At 44.6% G+C, this 12,403-nt stretch overlaps 1 protein-coding gene across 2 annotated transcripts in view; it reads left to right on the forward strand.

Annotated features, from left to right (window-relative positions):
- Positions 1-11,948, forward strand: part of CHCHD6 (coiled-coil-helix-coiled-coil-helix domain containing 6) — a 108,961-nt gene extending 97,013 nt beyond the window's left edge. For both annotated transcript variants that reach the window (XM_063164782.1, XM_063164783.1), the window contains one exon: positions 11,401-11,948. In XM_063164782.1, the coding sequence (XP_063020852.1) occupies positions 11,401-11,424 (24 nt within the window). In that variant the 3' untranslated portion in view covers positions 11,425-11,948. The remainder of the gene's footprint in view (positions 1-11,400) is intronic.
- The last annotated feature ends 455 nt before the right edge of the window (positions 11,949-12,403 follow it).

Consider the following 12,403-nt stretch of genomic DNA (forward strand, 5'->3'; position numbering starts at 1 on the left):
AAGAAAAAAAAAAGAAAAGAAAAAGACCATTTTTAAGGAACACCTCCTTGTCTTAAAAAAATCAAGTCTTCAATTCAGTACTGGTTTTAACAATTCTTTAACACAAATGTCTTATAAAGTTCTTTGTAAACAGCTTTGTAAGACCCACTTTCCCCTTGCACACATGGAAACTGTTCTTGGTAAGTCAGAGACAGAGTACCAGCCTGTAGCAAGATCCTCTCAGGATATGCCCAGGCTGCAGAATAATGATGGCAGATTAAGGCAGCCCTAACCTTGCTAGCCTGGAGTATTACCAGCGGGCTAACCCTGACAGTGCTGAGCCACAGGAATTTGTACCCACCTGTTCAGACAGGTTGTGCAGCTCTCTGCTACTCAGCAGGTTTCTGAGGCAGCATCTTACATATGTGACCTTGGTCTTTGGCATTAATGATGCAGTGAGTGAAACAATGAGTGGTAGTTTAAAGTAACAAAAGATGGTTTTGCTACATGGCTAGGGCAGGTGTGTTTAAAAACTGTACTTGTCATTTCTAAAATCATTCTCCTCTGTTTAACTCTTGCTTTGCTTGTGCCAGGCAACATGGCATGGAAATTGCTGGGCCCTGGGTGCTGTTTCTAGTGTGGGATATTATGGAGATTCAGAAATTCAGAGTGCTTCATGGATTCATTTACTTGGATTAATGAATCTGTCTCTGCCTCTGTTTCCCCAAGAGTAATGTGAAGTTACTTACGTCAGAGGGATTTATGAGCTTTTTTCTATATTGGCCATTTTGCAGAGAGTGAAATTCAGCTTAGAGGGCTTTGCAGAAGTACGAAGTATTTGAGTTTATTCTCTTATAATCTTGGTTACAGAAAATTGGCAAGTTCCTGTTTAAAGTCTCTTTAAACACAAAGTATAAGTACTCTTTGGTTTATTTGTCCTCTTTCTTTCTTGTTTTTTTTTCTCTCTCCTTCCTTTACTTTTTTGTTTTTATTTAAAATGTTCCCTTAAACTGCAAACTGTACAGGTTGTGACCTGAAGGCTCCTCTGTGCTGGCACAGATTTGCAGAAGGCAGCTGAGGGCTTGCTTTGTTTCCACTGGTTGCAAGTGTGAATTAAATGTATGTTAGTGGTGAGGTCTTTGTGGGCAGAGTGTAAAGAGGTGTTGAGTGACAGTAGAAAAGAATGGTCTAGGAGGGGGGCAGAGAGGATGTAGCTTAAACTGAATATGATGCTTGCTTTTTTCCAGAACCTTTACAGGAGAAGCATGAATGTGTTCCCAGTCCACGACTCCCTTGTCTCTTCCTCCCCCACCCCACTCCCCTTTTTTTCCTCTCTCACCCTCTGGGGCTGCTGTTTTAGGATGAGTTGGTTCCAAACAGACAATGCTTTCCAAGCAGATAAACGGACACTTAAGCAGCTGCACTGGTATCTATCATGAACAGACATGCTGTACAGTGAGGAAAATTACAAGATGGGACTGGCATAATTTGTCATATTATAAAAAAAATACAAAGCTCTCCCTCCACTTGAGCAGCATCCACAAGACAATTGAACAACACACTTAAAAACTGTCACTTTCTTTTCCAGTCTCTGAATACATTTTCAAATGCTAACGTTAAACATTCCACCTTCAGGTCCTCTGTAAAGAATGTGTTTTAGACAAATGGAAGCAGGTCTGTGTCTTGACACTGATGCAGGACTATAAATTTGCAGAGGAGGCAATAGGAGATAATTGTTTAGAAGGCTTTTGTGGCTTATTCCAGCATCTGGTATTCTACCGAGGTGTCCTCTGAAGAGGGATAGGGACAGGATGGAGCTAGAGAAATGCTGAGCTTGTTTTTCACTAGGTAAAGGTTTTTAATCTTGAAAGAAAGACTTGGAATTTACACAGGAAGTGACACTGAGAAATCAAGATGCATCTCCCAGAGTTCACCATGTTCCCTTCATTAGCTCAGACCCACGGTTCAGTTGTAGGGCGTTTTATCTCCTGGTCTCTTCATTGCACTGGTGGAGCTGGGTGCCAGCTACTCAGAGCAGATCCCTTTTGCCCAGGGACTGACTGTGACAGTGCCATGCTCAGGGCAGCTGAGCTTGCAGCTTCCCCTTCTGTGGTTGGGCATCTCCATCTAATCTCCCAGCCAAGCATCTCCTGATGTGTTACAGCCTCTCCATCCCCATCCGTGGGTCATGCCCGGCAGGAACACCCAGTGCTCTCCAGCCTGGGCTGCACATTCCCTGCCCAACAATTCCCACTCCTTGATCTTGTCAAAGGGGAGTGGCACAGTGAAATGTTTAGTGTTTCTTGACTTCTGAAATCTCTGGCCAAGAGGTGTGGCTCAGTGATTTGACTGTCTCGGTTCAAGTCATTAACATTTCAGAAGGGCTGTTAATTCTGTCTGGTTGCCTGAACTTGGTAGAAGATTGTCTAATTGGGGCTTGGTGAGGGCCAGCCAACCAGACTTTTCTTCCTTGAGATCTAATCAGATCTTGCAGCTCCTGGGACCAGATATTTCAAGATACTTGAAAATTGGCAAGAGTTAGACATATAATTAATTCTTTACAATCTGATACTCAAATACTGTAAATGCTCAGTCAGCAATAAGCTTCTGGTGCAGGAGAGTTCAGTGCTGAGTCAAACGGGCTGATTCTGCTGAAATAATTTCAGTTTCTGGTTTGTACCTGGGTAGAGGAGGATAGTTTTGCAAAATAATTATTTTCCTCTATTTAATTTTACCTGTAGATGCCCCTAGTGTTTGGTAGGTGTTTCACAAAAACAGGTAGGAGTCAAATCTCACATCTATCTGCAAACAGACCTGAGAATTCCCAGTTTTCTCTTGACTATCATTGCTGATTTTTGCCTCTTCAGCCAGAAGAAAAGGAGAGCGACATCTACACCCATGTGGGTGAGATGAATACAGCTATCACACAAATAAAATTACTGGCTGCCGAGTAGCAACAGCTTAATGAAAATGTGAAGTGTTAAACAAATAAAGCCAGTCAAGCTCATAATACTTCTGTGTGGAATTTCTCTGTATCACCGAACAAAAATAGAATTAGTCATAGAAAAAGGATATCTGGAGAAGTCTCTGCCTGCCTCTGTTCTTGGTGTATGAAGGCAGACTATGCAGGATTGAGCCATGCTTTAAATGCAGACATGATGCCCTGACCCAAAGAGGAATTCTCTTTATCCAGAGCAGGAGCCTGCTAAAGCAAGACAGAAGGAAACAAGATAAAGCACCAGATTTCCTCTGAAGCATAAATGCAAATTGTACAGAGGAATGGATCCCTTGAGAACTGAATTTTTGCATTTCTTCAGCATCTTCTCTTGGTGAATAATTATCATACCTCTGTGTGGTTGGTAAGTGGCATTAGTTTTAGGTACAGAAAGGGAAACTGAGATGGGGATTTATTTCAGCTGCTGGAAGAAGTTGGGAGGTGACTGACAGTAGAGCCTAGGACTGGCTTGTGCACTCTAGGCAGTGCTCACCCTCCTGGAGTGCACAGAGAAACTTCAGGGTTTAATAACACTGGCAAGCCCCTGGTGAACTCCCCAGTCTGAGAATTTAAAAACAACCATTGAGAGCCCGTCTCAGAGGCACAGACAGTGCCATACCTGAGGTGAAGTGTTTTCAGCTCTTCTTTGCACTCTACCCAAGGACTGGACTTTCCTGTGCTTCCATCTTCATGAAAATTTCAGGAGTTAAAGACATGCTCATTAGAACTAGTGCAGGTTAGTAATACATCCTGGGATGAGTTCTGGAAAGACAAAATGCAGTATGTAAATCTGGAATCAGCTTGTGAAGAAGCCCTGCAGCCAAGGAGCTGCTATATTTGCCTCCAAACAAAATTACATCCTCTTTCCCTGGCTTCTCCCATCTGTCTGTGTGGGGCTGTGAACAGCCAGTGCATGGGATGGGATGTTCCCTAGGATTTGGGAGGACACCTGGGGCTGCTCCCTCCATCTCCTGTCTCTCTCTCCCTTCACCTGCTCCCTGATGGCATTTCTTCACAAATAAAGCACACCTCAGCTAGGCTTGGTCTCAGGTTGTGTGGAGTCACTGGTGTATTGAAGGTTTTGTGTCTGGGTCACATGGAGCTTTAATACACTGGGGAATTAGAAATGTTTTGGGAGTTTAAATTCTAAGTGCCTTTATTTTCCTGGGTGACCTTGTGAAACTTCCTTGCACCAGACCTGTATATTGCTGTCCTTCTGCCTTTATCTAATTTGTTTTCTTGTGTATGTTACTGACATCCAGTGAAGTGTAATTTGTTTGAGAAGTGGCACTTATAACAAGGATGCTGCTAGTAATCCCTGCATTGAATCCCTATATACACAATGTTCCAGGAATAATTAAAGTCACAAACTTCAATCTTGAGGGATGCACAGGGGAAACCTATCCTGAAATGAGGCTTGCCATATCTGACTTTTCTACTTCCAGTGCTTTTTAGCACTGTAGGATTTGCTATTTTTGTTCCAGGACTGAAGTAGATTTAAGAGGAAGTCTGACATCCTGAATTTACACATCCTAACAACAGTGTTCATCAGTCAGTCTTCTTACCATGTCCTTTCTCTACCCCTTCTCTCTATTAATTTTCCTCAATAGTCTGCAGGGATCATTTGCCAGCCTGATTCAAATTCCTGTACTTCCCTGGCATCTTGTTTTATAACATCTTGCATCATGTACTTTCCATTTCTGTAATCCATTTAATCCAGGATACTGAGATGGCTTTGCAGGTATTTATTGCATTTCTTTCTTCCTCGTGTAAGGAGGTAACAGGTCATTTATACAACTTAATCCAAAGTCTCTTGGCTTCTGGGGTTATTTTTTCCTTTTATTTTCCCACCGATTATTCTGGAGGCTGGTAGCAAGAGAAGGATAGACAGTTATGGAGAAGTTGCCAATATTTGTGTCTATTGTTTCATTATATTGTGCCCAGAGCATGGCTTGGCAGTTCAGCAGTTAAACCCCTGCAGCCAATGTCCCCCAGCAAATAATGCTACTGTTGCCTCTCCTTAATTTTTGGAAGTGTTGGGCTTAGGGTTTGAAATAATGAAATGCTGTTGCATCAGTAAGTGGTTTTCCATTCCTTTTGGCTCTGGAAGCGGATATTCACAGTTGGGTGAAGTTCATTTTAATCCTCACAAAACCAGAGCTGGATTTGTACAAGTTGTCATTGTTCTGCTTTAGAAACACTCTGTACCTTCTGGATCCCTTTATCCCTCCCAGGGGCTAATCTACAAGCTTGCAAAACATTTGGGGTGACTCTAGTTGCAGGATGGGCACTGGAGGGGCATCCAGTGTTATCTCCTTTGCCTCCTGCGTTGCCTTCTACCACTCAGTCCAGAAAGGCACAGGAGTGTTTGGAGCGTGCAGTTTCTGATGTGTGCAGATAGTGGGATGTAATTACCTTCCTCTGAGATACAGTCATTACACTGGCTGCAAAGAGAGAGGGTCACAGTCCTAATGGGAAATGATTTTAAAGCAATCTTGACCAAGTCTAGTGGAGCCATTTCAGAGCACTTAAAACTCAGCCAGTCCTTCATGGCACTTGTGATATGTCCACTTCATGCAGCGAGAGGCATTGGGATTAACACTTGTTGAGGGATAAAGAAAATCCATGATAAACTGCAGCATTGGCTCTGGGCAAGCATTGTGTGCTGCCACGGGGGAAAGGCACAGACAGAGCCTGGCTTTGATTATTATTGTTCTTGATACTGATTTGGAAAAACGCAAGGCTCTCACAGAAGCAATAAGCCAGAAGTCATGAAATCTGCCACCTTGGGCTTCCTGTGCTACAAGAGCTGCTCCTCTGTCCCCAGGCTTGATTCCTGCAGAGGCAAGAGGATTGTTCCCATTTCCCAAGCAGGTAGCTGGGCAGATAGAGACACAGTCCCCAGATCAGAGCCAGATCACTGGTGGGTGCACTGTTGGTTTACCTGGGAAGTTCAGGCTTCAAAAATGTTCTGTTTTATAAGGCAAATTTGGTCAGAGGTTGTTTAATAGCAAATACTAGTTTGTGTTATGTTAGACAGGCTTCAGCGTGCTTTGGTGCCTGCTGGGGTTGTGCTCAGTAGCAAGGTGAGGAGAAAGATTTCAGCAGAGCTGATGGAAGGTGGCAGTCAGCAGTTGTAGGTCACATTGAGGGGCACTGGCAGGTCTGTTGGGATCAGCCCAGGACTAAAAAGCAAACACCACTTCACATAAGCAATTTTCTGTATCTCAATCCTTTACAGAAGCACAATAGCCGAAGCTGTGCAGGCTAGCAGAGCTCTAAGCTGGTACCTGGGAGAGCAAGAATAACTAGTAGTGAAACACTCTGTGTCTGATTTTCATCCTTTGAGCTCCTCTGTAATGTTACTGGAAAACAAAAATTGTTTAAATAATGGAGCAGACCTGATGAAATTGTGCAGTGATGCAGAAGGGGTTGAGGAAGGGTTATTCCTTTCTTTCCATTACTTTTCTCCTGCTGCCTTGCCTCCCAAACGTGGGTGGAATCTTCGTGTCAGGCGTTAGCGACATCAGCCTGGCCCGGTGGCTTTTCTTAATGGCAAGAATGAGATTAAATGCAATTAACATCGATTGAGCAAAAACTGCCCTGGGTTTGTATGTGGATTAATTAACACTCATCCTTTCAGCAGCAGCCCTTTGCAGAGCTGTGTTTGCTCCTCCTGGCCCCACTCTTTTCTAGCACATGTCCAAAATCAAAAGCACTGAGCTTGTTTCCTACTGTGATGTCTGGGGTTACCAGCTCAGCAGGGAGATGCAGCCCCCCAACCAGGATGATTTTTTTGTGCAGTCTGCTGACTGCAGAGCTGCTCAGTCAGTGGCAAAATATTTCCTGTTAAGCAAGGCTAATGACGGGAGCTCTCTGCAAGTTAGAACAATGATCAGAACAACTGTCTGGAGGAAATCAATGTTATAATGCATGAACAAACAGGTGAGTCTCAGAACAGCTGGAGATTAGTTGTGCTGCTGGTAAATAACTTTGCATTCGGGTGATGCAGAGCAATGGGGAGGTGTCGAGGCAGAGCAAAGCAAGCAGTGGCTCTTGTGAGCCAAAGGAGAGGGAGGAGGAAACCAGAAAGACTCTTTCTGTTCCTAGCACTGTGTTGGTGGGGTGTGTAGACCAGGAGACTTCCATGTGAAAGCACTTTCTGGGGTGTTCTGACAAAGCATCTGGTGAGTTTTCTGAAAAGCGTCTTTTCTGCTGTCAAGCCAACTTTGAAGACACCATCTGGGGACGTAGCCAAGAAGTCATTGGGTGAACTTGCCTGCTTTGCAAAACTATTAACACCAGTACAGAGAAGAGGGAAAACAAAACTCTCTTCATAGCTTTTTGAATTAATGTTTTTTGTTGCTGCCAGGCATGCTCCTGGCCCTCCTTATTCCAGTCCCAAGGACAGCAACTGTTGGACTCCTGAAGGATGAGAGAGACAGAGAGGCTTTTCTGTGCAATAACTATATGGCACAGAAGTGCTGTGATCCATTAGTCAGCACAGCTGCTCCACAAAATAGCCAATACTCTGAGTGTAACAGAACAAATTGCACATAACCAAAAAATACCTACAGCATACATCAAACCAAAGTGACTCAAATGTCCCTTGCAGTGCTTTGGGGTGCTAATAGCCCTGCAACAAATTCCTCATCCAGTGTAAAGGCCTTGAACACCCATCTCAGGGCAGGTCAGGATTTTTGTATTTTGTTTGTGCCTCTTTCCACACTAACTGAGATGAAAAAGTCATGTGGTCACGTTGCTGAGGTCTGCTGTGTGCCAACAGGTATTGTAATGTTGAGAGCTGCCTGCACACAGCAGGCAACTAGGAACTATGGAGATTAATTTCTACTTTGTCACTGACACTCCAAATGTACCAAGTCATTTATCATGGGGATCTGCTTTCTGATTTCTTCATAGCTGCACAGTGCCCATATGTGTGAGTGCTGTGGTGCAACTGCTTTAAGGGATGTTAAAACAAAGGCAGGGCACGTGGTGGAGGGAACTTGCAGGGTTTACCCTGTGAGACTAACACTGGTTAAATAAATATGCCTTAACACAGCTGAGGCTTGGCAAACAGTGTCTCTGGCAAACAGTGAAGGAGGAGGTTCTTCAGGGTCTGGCTTTTCAAGGAGGGAGATTCCTTTGTTGGCTGAGAGCCTCCAGCAAGGCCCAGAGCCGAGGCACAGAGCTGGCCAGCCCTGGGGGAGGTGGAGAGGATGCTGCAGATCCACCAGGCAGCCCCGAGCTTCTGCACTGGGAACAAAGAACAGGACAGAGGAACAGGTGCATTAGAAAATCTTGCTGAAGCTTGCTCGCCCCAGTGCTGGGTCCCAGGGCCTCAGCTCTGTTAGAGGACAAGGACTGTGTTGGGCATTGACTGGACTCCTTTCTCAGCAGGGGTGATTTGTGGAGCAGATCTACTTGCAGAGCTCAGCCCTTTCTCCTCACTCTACTGGAACCAGAACTGGAGAGCTGCTGGCTTTCCCACAGGGGCTGCAAGGTGGCAGGCTGTGTCAGCTAAGCAGCCCATTTTGACTGCAGTTAGCTCCTGAGCAGGGTGCCACAGTGATGGGAGAACATGAGTTAGTGGCTCAAAGGTCCCATTTGCTGTGGGAGGCATGGAAGAAAACAAGTGCTGTGTGCCCTCCAGCTGGACTTGCTGTCAGGACTGAACAGATTGCCATCCCTGTTTGTGCTGATGAGGAATTTGCCTTTGCATGGACTCTGTTCTCATATGTAGAGGGGCTGGGCTGGAGCTCATCAAGACTGGAACCTGGTCTCTACCTGGATTGCCTTGGCAGTGACATTAAAAATAACCTGCCCTCCCTATGCAAGAAGGGCACTGTTCCCTCATCAGACTGAGGGTGTGATGCACTCTCCAAGGCTGTACATCTCTGACTTCTTGTTCTGCTAAGACTGCAGCAGAGACCAGCTAATGCCAGCTGTGGGGCAGTCATTTTTTGAGGAGGCACCAAAACTTTTCAGTCTGAGCCTCAACTCCATTAACTGGGAGTATCCTGTCTGGTGAGAAGAGTGATTGCAAAGCCTGGGCTTGTTGCCTGTTCACCGTGTCTGGTGCATATGCAATGATAAGGGCATGGAGAAGAGGTAAAGCTTCTCCTTCCCTTTCCTGGCTCCTTCTGCTCGAGGTAAGTGCTGTAGGAAGTTGGTAGCATCTTGCAGAGAGGATTCCAGGTTGGAAGAAAATGAAAGGGTGCCAAGTCTGCACTGGCATGGTTTCAAAGCTATGTGGGCAAAGAGTGGGTTTAGTCTCAGAGTTAGGGTGTCCCTCAGCCCATCAGTTCTGGGTCCAGGCTCACTGTGCAAAGGATTTTGAGGTTTAGTCATCCAGAGTGAGATGGAACCTGATGTTTTTGCACAAGGAATGTTTGTGAGCCTCCAGCTCAATGCATACCTGGTATGTGGGTAGGTTAGGATGGAAAGCATTCATTGGGGTTAAGAACTGGCTGTTTTCATTTTCTCCTGAAATAAGTTAAAATATCATAGAATCATATAATGATTTAGTCTGGAAGGGACCTTAAAGATCATCTATTTCTAGCCCCCTGCCATGGGTAGAAGCACCTGCAACTAGATGAGGCTGAAATATGTAGTTATGATTTTGAACATGAAATTGTGTAACTCTGATATTCTTCAAAAAGTGTTTTAAAAGAGAGGTTTTACTGTCTTCCAGAAGGGTTAACCACAGAATAGGCACAGAAGTGATTTTGGTTTGTTTTCTTTTTTCATAAAATGTAGCATTCCTGGACACTTTACTGAAGTGTTACAATGTGAATACAGCAAATTACTTCATTGCAAAATTGATCTTGAGTTGTTACTGCTTCATTCATTGCAATTTCAGTGAGTGCTATTGGAGTTTTTAAAATATATTGCTCTGTGCATAACTTTTAAGTCACTAATGATGAGAAAAATTACCTGGGAAATTAGAGTCAGTAGAGTATTATTGATGGTTCATTTGTCAGATTTCTGCATAACCTTTGTCTAAATAATTTGGTGTACAATTTTCTCTTTATTCTTGAGTTCTTTGAAGCTTTTCCAGTTCATTGTTGTCAGAGATGGGGCTGTCTTTAGAAATTCAAGGCCAGCATTTTCAGTCTACATTGGCCATGTGTCAGCCAATATCAGCCTGCTGTGCAGAAGCAGCCCAAATGACATCCTCACCACCTTCTGACAGACAGTGCCAAGCATGCTAGCATCATTATTTTGTGATGTTTTCCATTCTGATTTACACTGAAGAAAGCTCAGCTCCTCTCCTCAGAAAGGCAAATATCTGGAGAGTAGAACTGAGCTCAAATACAGCCCTAATAAAAACGGGCAATGAGACTGTATGCAGTGAGGTCTTTCTCTATCTTTATCTTTCTCTAGTTGGCTTTAGCTGGGTCCTCTTAACATGGATCAGCACTGTCTGCTCTCCCAAAAAAAGGGACCTGCACATATCCAGAGCATGAGAAAGAAGTAGCCTGTTGGTGGGCTTACCCTCTGTGATCCTGCTGTTCCTGAGCACTGACACAACCCTGCCATTGCTGTTGCAGGAGAGCTGATTGCCCACATTGGGATCCAGCGCTGATTTCTCAGATCCTCAGAGGGAGAGGTGCTACAGCTGGTGTCATGTGTGTTCCCATCCACTGCTGGTGGCATTGTTGATTTCTTTGACTTGATTGATGCCATAAGATAAAAATAGGAAGAGACTACAGCAGACTTTGCAATCTCCATCCTAAAAACTTCCTAATTTGAAGCTTTCTGTCTTACAATAACCTTCAGAAGTTCACAGCTCATATGCAGATACCTGCAGGATCTGAGAAGGTACTGCTTAGAAGGTTTCTGTGGGGACAAAGCAGATGTGATTTTGCTTTGAATTTTGGGACGGCTTGGGTCTTAATAGGATAAAGGCTGTCAGATATGTCAGGAGTTAGGGTGGTCTCTGGGTCCCCATTTTTCTTCTTCTCGCTTCTCTGGTGGTCTTATATTGATCCTGTTCCAGGATGAGAGAATGGGGAGCATATGTGTGTGTGTGTGTTTGATGGCAGCTAATCAAAGTGCTCCTGTGTCCTCCTGTGCTGAGGCAGGACTTAGTGTGGGGTTGCACTTACTCACTGCTCCAAGGCTTACCTGAAGTCACAGCTGTTCTGTCCCACTGTAGGCCAGTGGATTTACAATCCTGATTGTTGCAACTGACCATGTGCTCTTGATCACAGCCTCATGTTTGCTATCATGAGCTGCTTTCTTGCTTCCACACTCCTCTCCCCTTGAATATCTTGTGTTTTACAGTAGGTGAAACCTGAAGATTTTTCTGAGGGATTTTCACCCTGCCAGTGCTACTCTTTCATTTCTGATGTTAACATTCCCATGTCAAGAGCTGCATAACTAACTTACTGCCTTTTCCTTTTGTCTCCTTTTTTCTCCAGGAGCTGTTAGTTAATTCTGGATAAACATCATCTGCCAAAGAGCAGAGGACAGGGACCATGGACACCCTTGGAAGCTCCAGCATCCTTCTGGACAGACACTGACAAAAACCAGTGCCTTCTGCCCTCCATCACCAAGACAATACAACATGATTCCTCTTCTAATGCCTGCATGTATTAGTCTCAGTGGATGTTCCTGGGGGTGGGAGAAGGGTCCCAGGAGCAGGGGATGCTATAGTTTCTTTTCATTGTTTTGCAATGTAAAGAATTGTGTTGGCCCCAGGTGCTTCCAGCATAGCTTGTAGCTTAGGGTCTTGCTCCAACACAAGCCTGGTTCATCCAGCTCTAACTTCAGTTTCACCAACCTACATGTGAGTTTCAGGAGCTGTTGCGTCTGTTTGCTCTGGAGAAAGAGGTCCCAAGTATTTGGAAGTAACCCTGAGTAGCTTGTTAGGATTAACTGTTCCTAGCATGCTCCCATTGGTTACACCAGCAGGCACATTCCTTCCCTTCCAGGGTTCCCTCCTAAACAATAAAGTGTTTAACAGTCACTGTGTGCTGTGAGATATTTCAGTCCCATGAGTTTGTCAACTGCTGTTTTCTGCCTATTGCCAATGCCAACAAAAACTCCAAATGAGTGTGAGGAATAGCAGTATTTCAAGTCACAGTTTATAAATCACAAAACTTGTTCCTTTTGGTCCCAGGATGACTGCCTTATTTGAAAGTCCTTGGTTACAAAGTTCTGGCTGAAGGGAACTGGTGGTGTGGAATCATACTGGAAAAACCTTTGCCTGCTGGCTGCAGAGCCCAAATTTTCTTTCTTTTCACAAGCTCTTGTGTGCAGTTCCTGCTGTGTCTGCCATAAACCACTGTCCCTTTCATCCTTGTGCTCTGTGTTGAGCCCTCTCCTCGCTGCATGAAGAATGGAGGATGCTGGATGCCTCTGGACTCTTATTCTCCTGGAGGTAGGTGTGGCAGAATTGCAAAAGGCCTGTCAGCAATCCAG

Source organism: Melospiza melodia, chromosome 10 (genome assembly GCF_035770615.1).
Source record: "Melospiza melodia melodia isolate bMelMel2 chromosome 10, bMelMel2.pri, whole genome shotgun sequence".
NCBI classification, from domain to species: Eukaryota; Metazoa; Chordata; class Aves; order Passeriformes; family Passerellidae; genus Melospiza; species Melospiza melodia.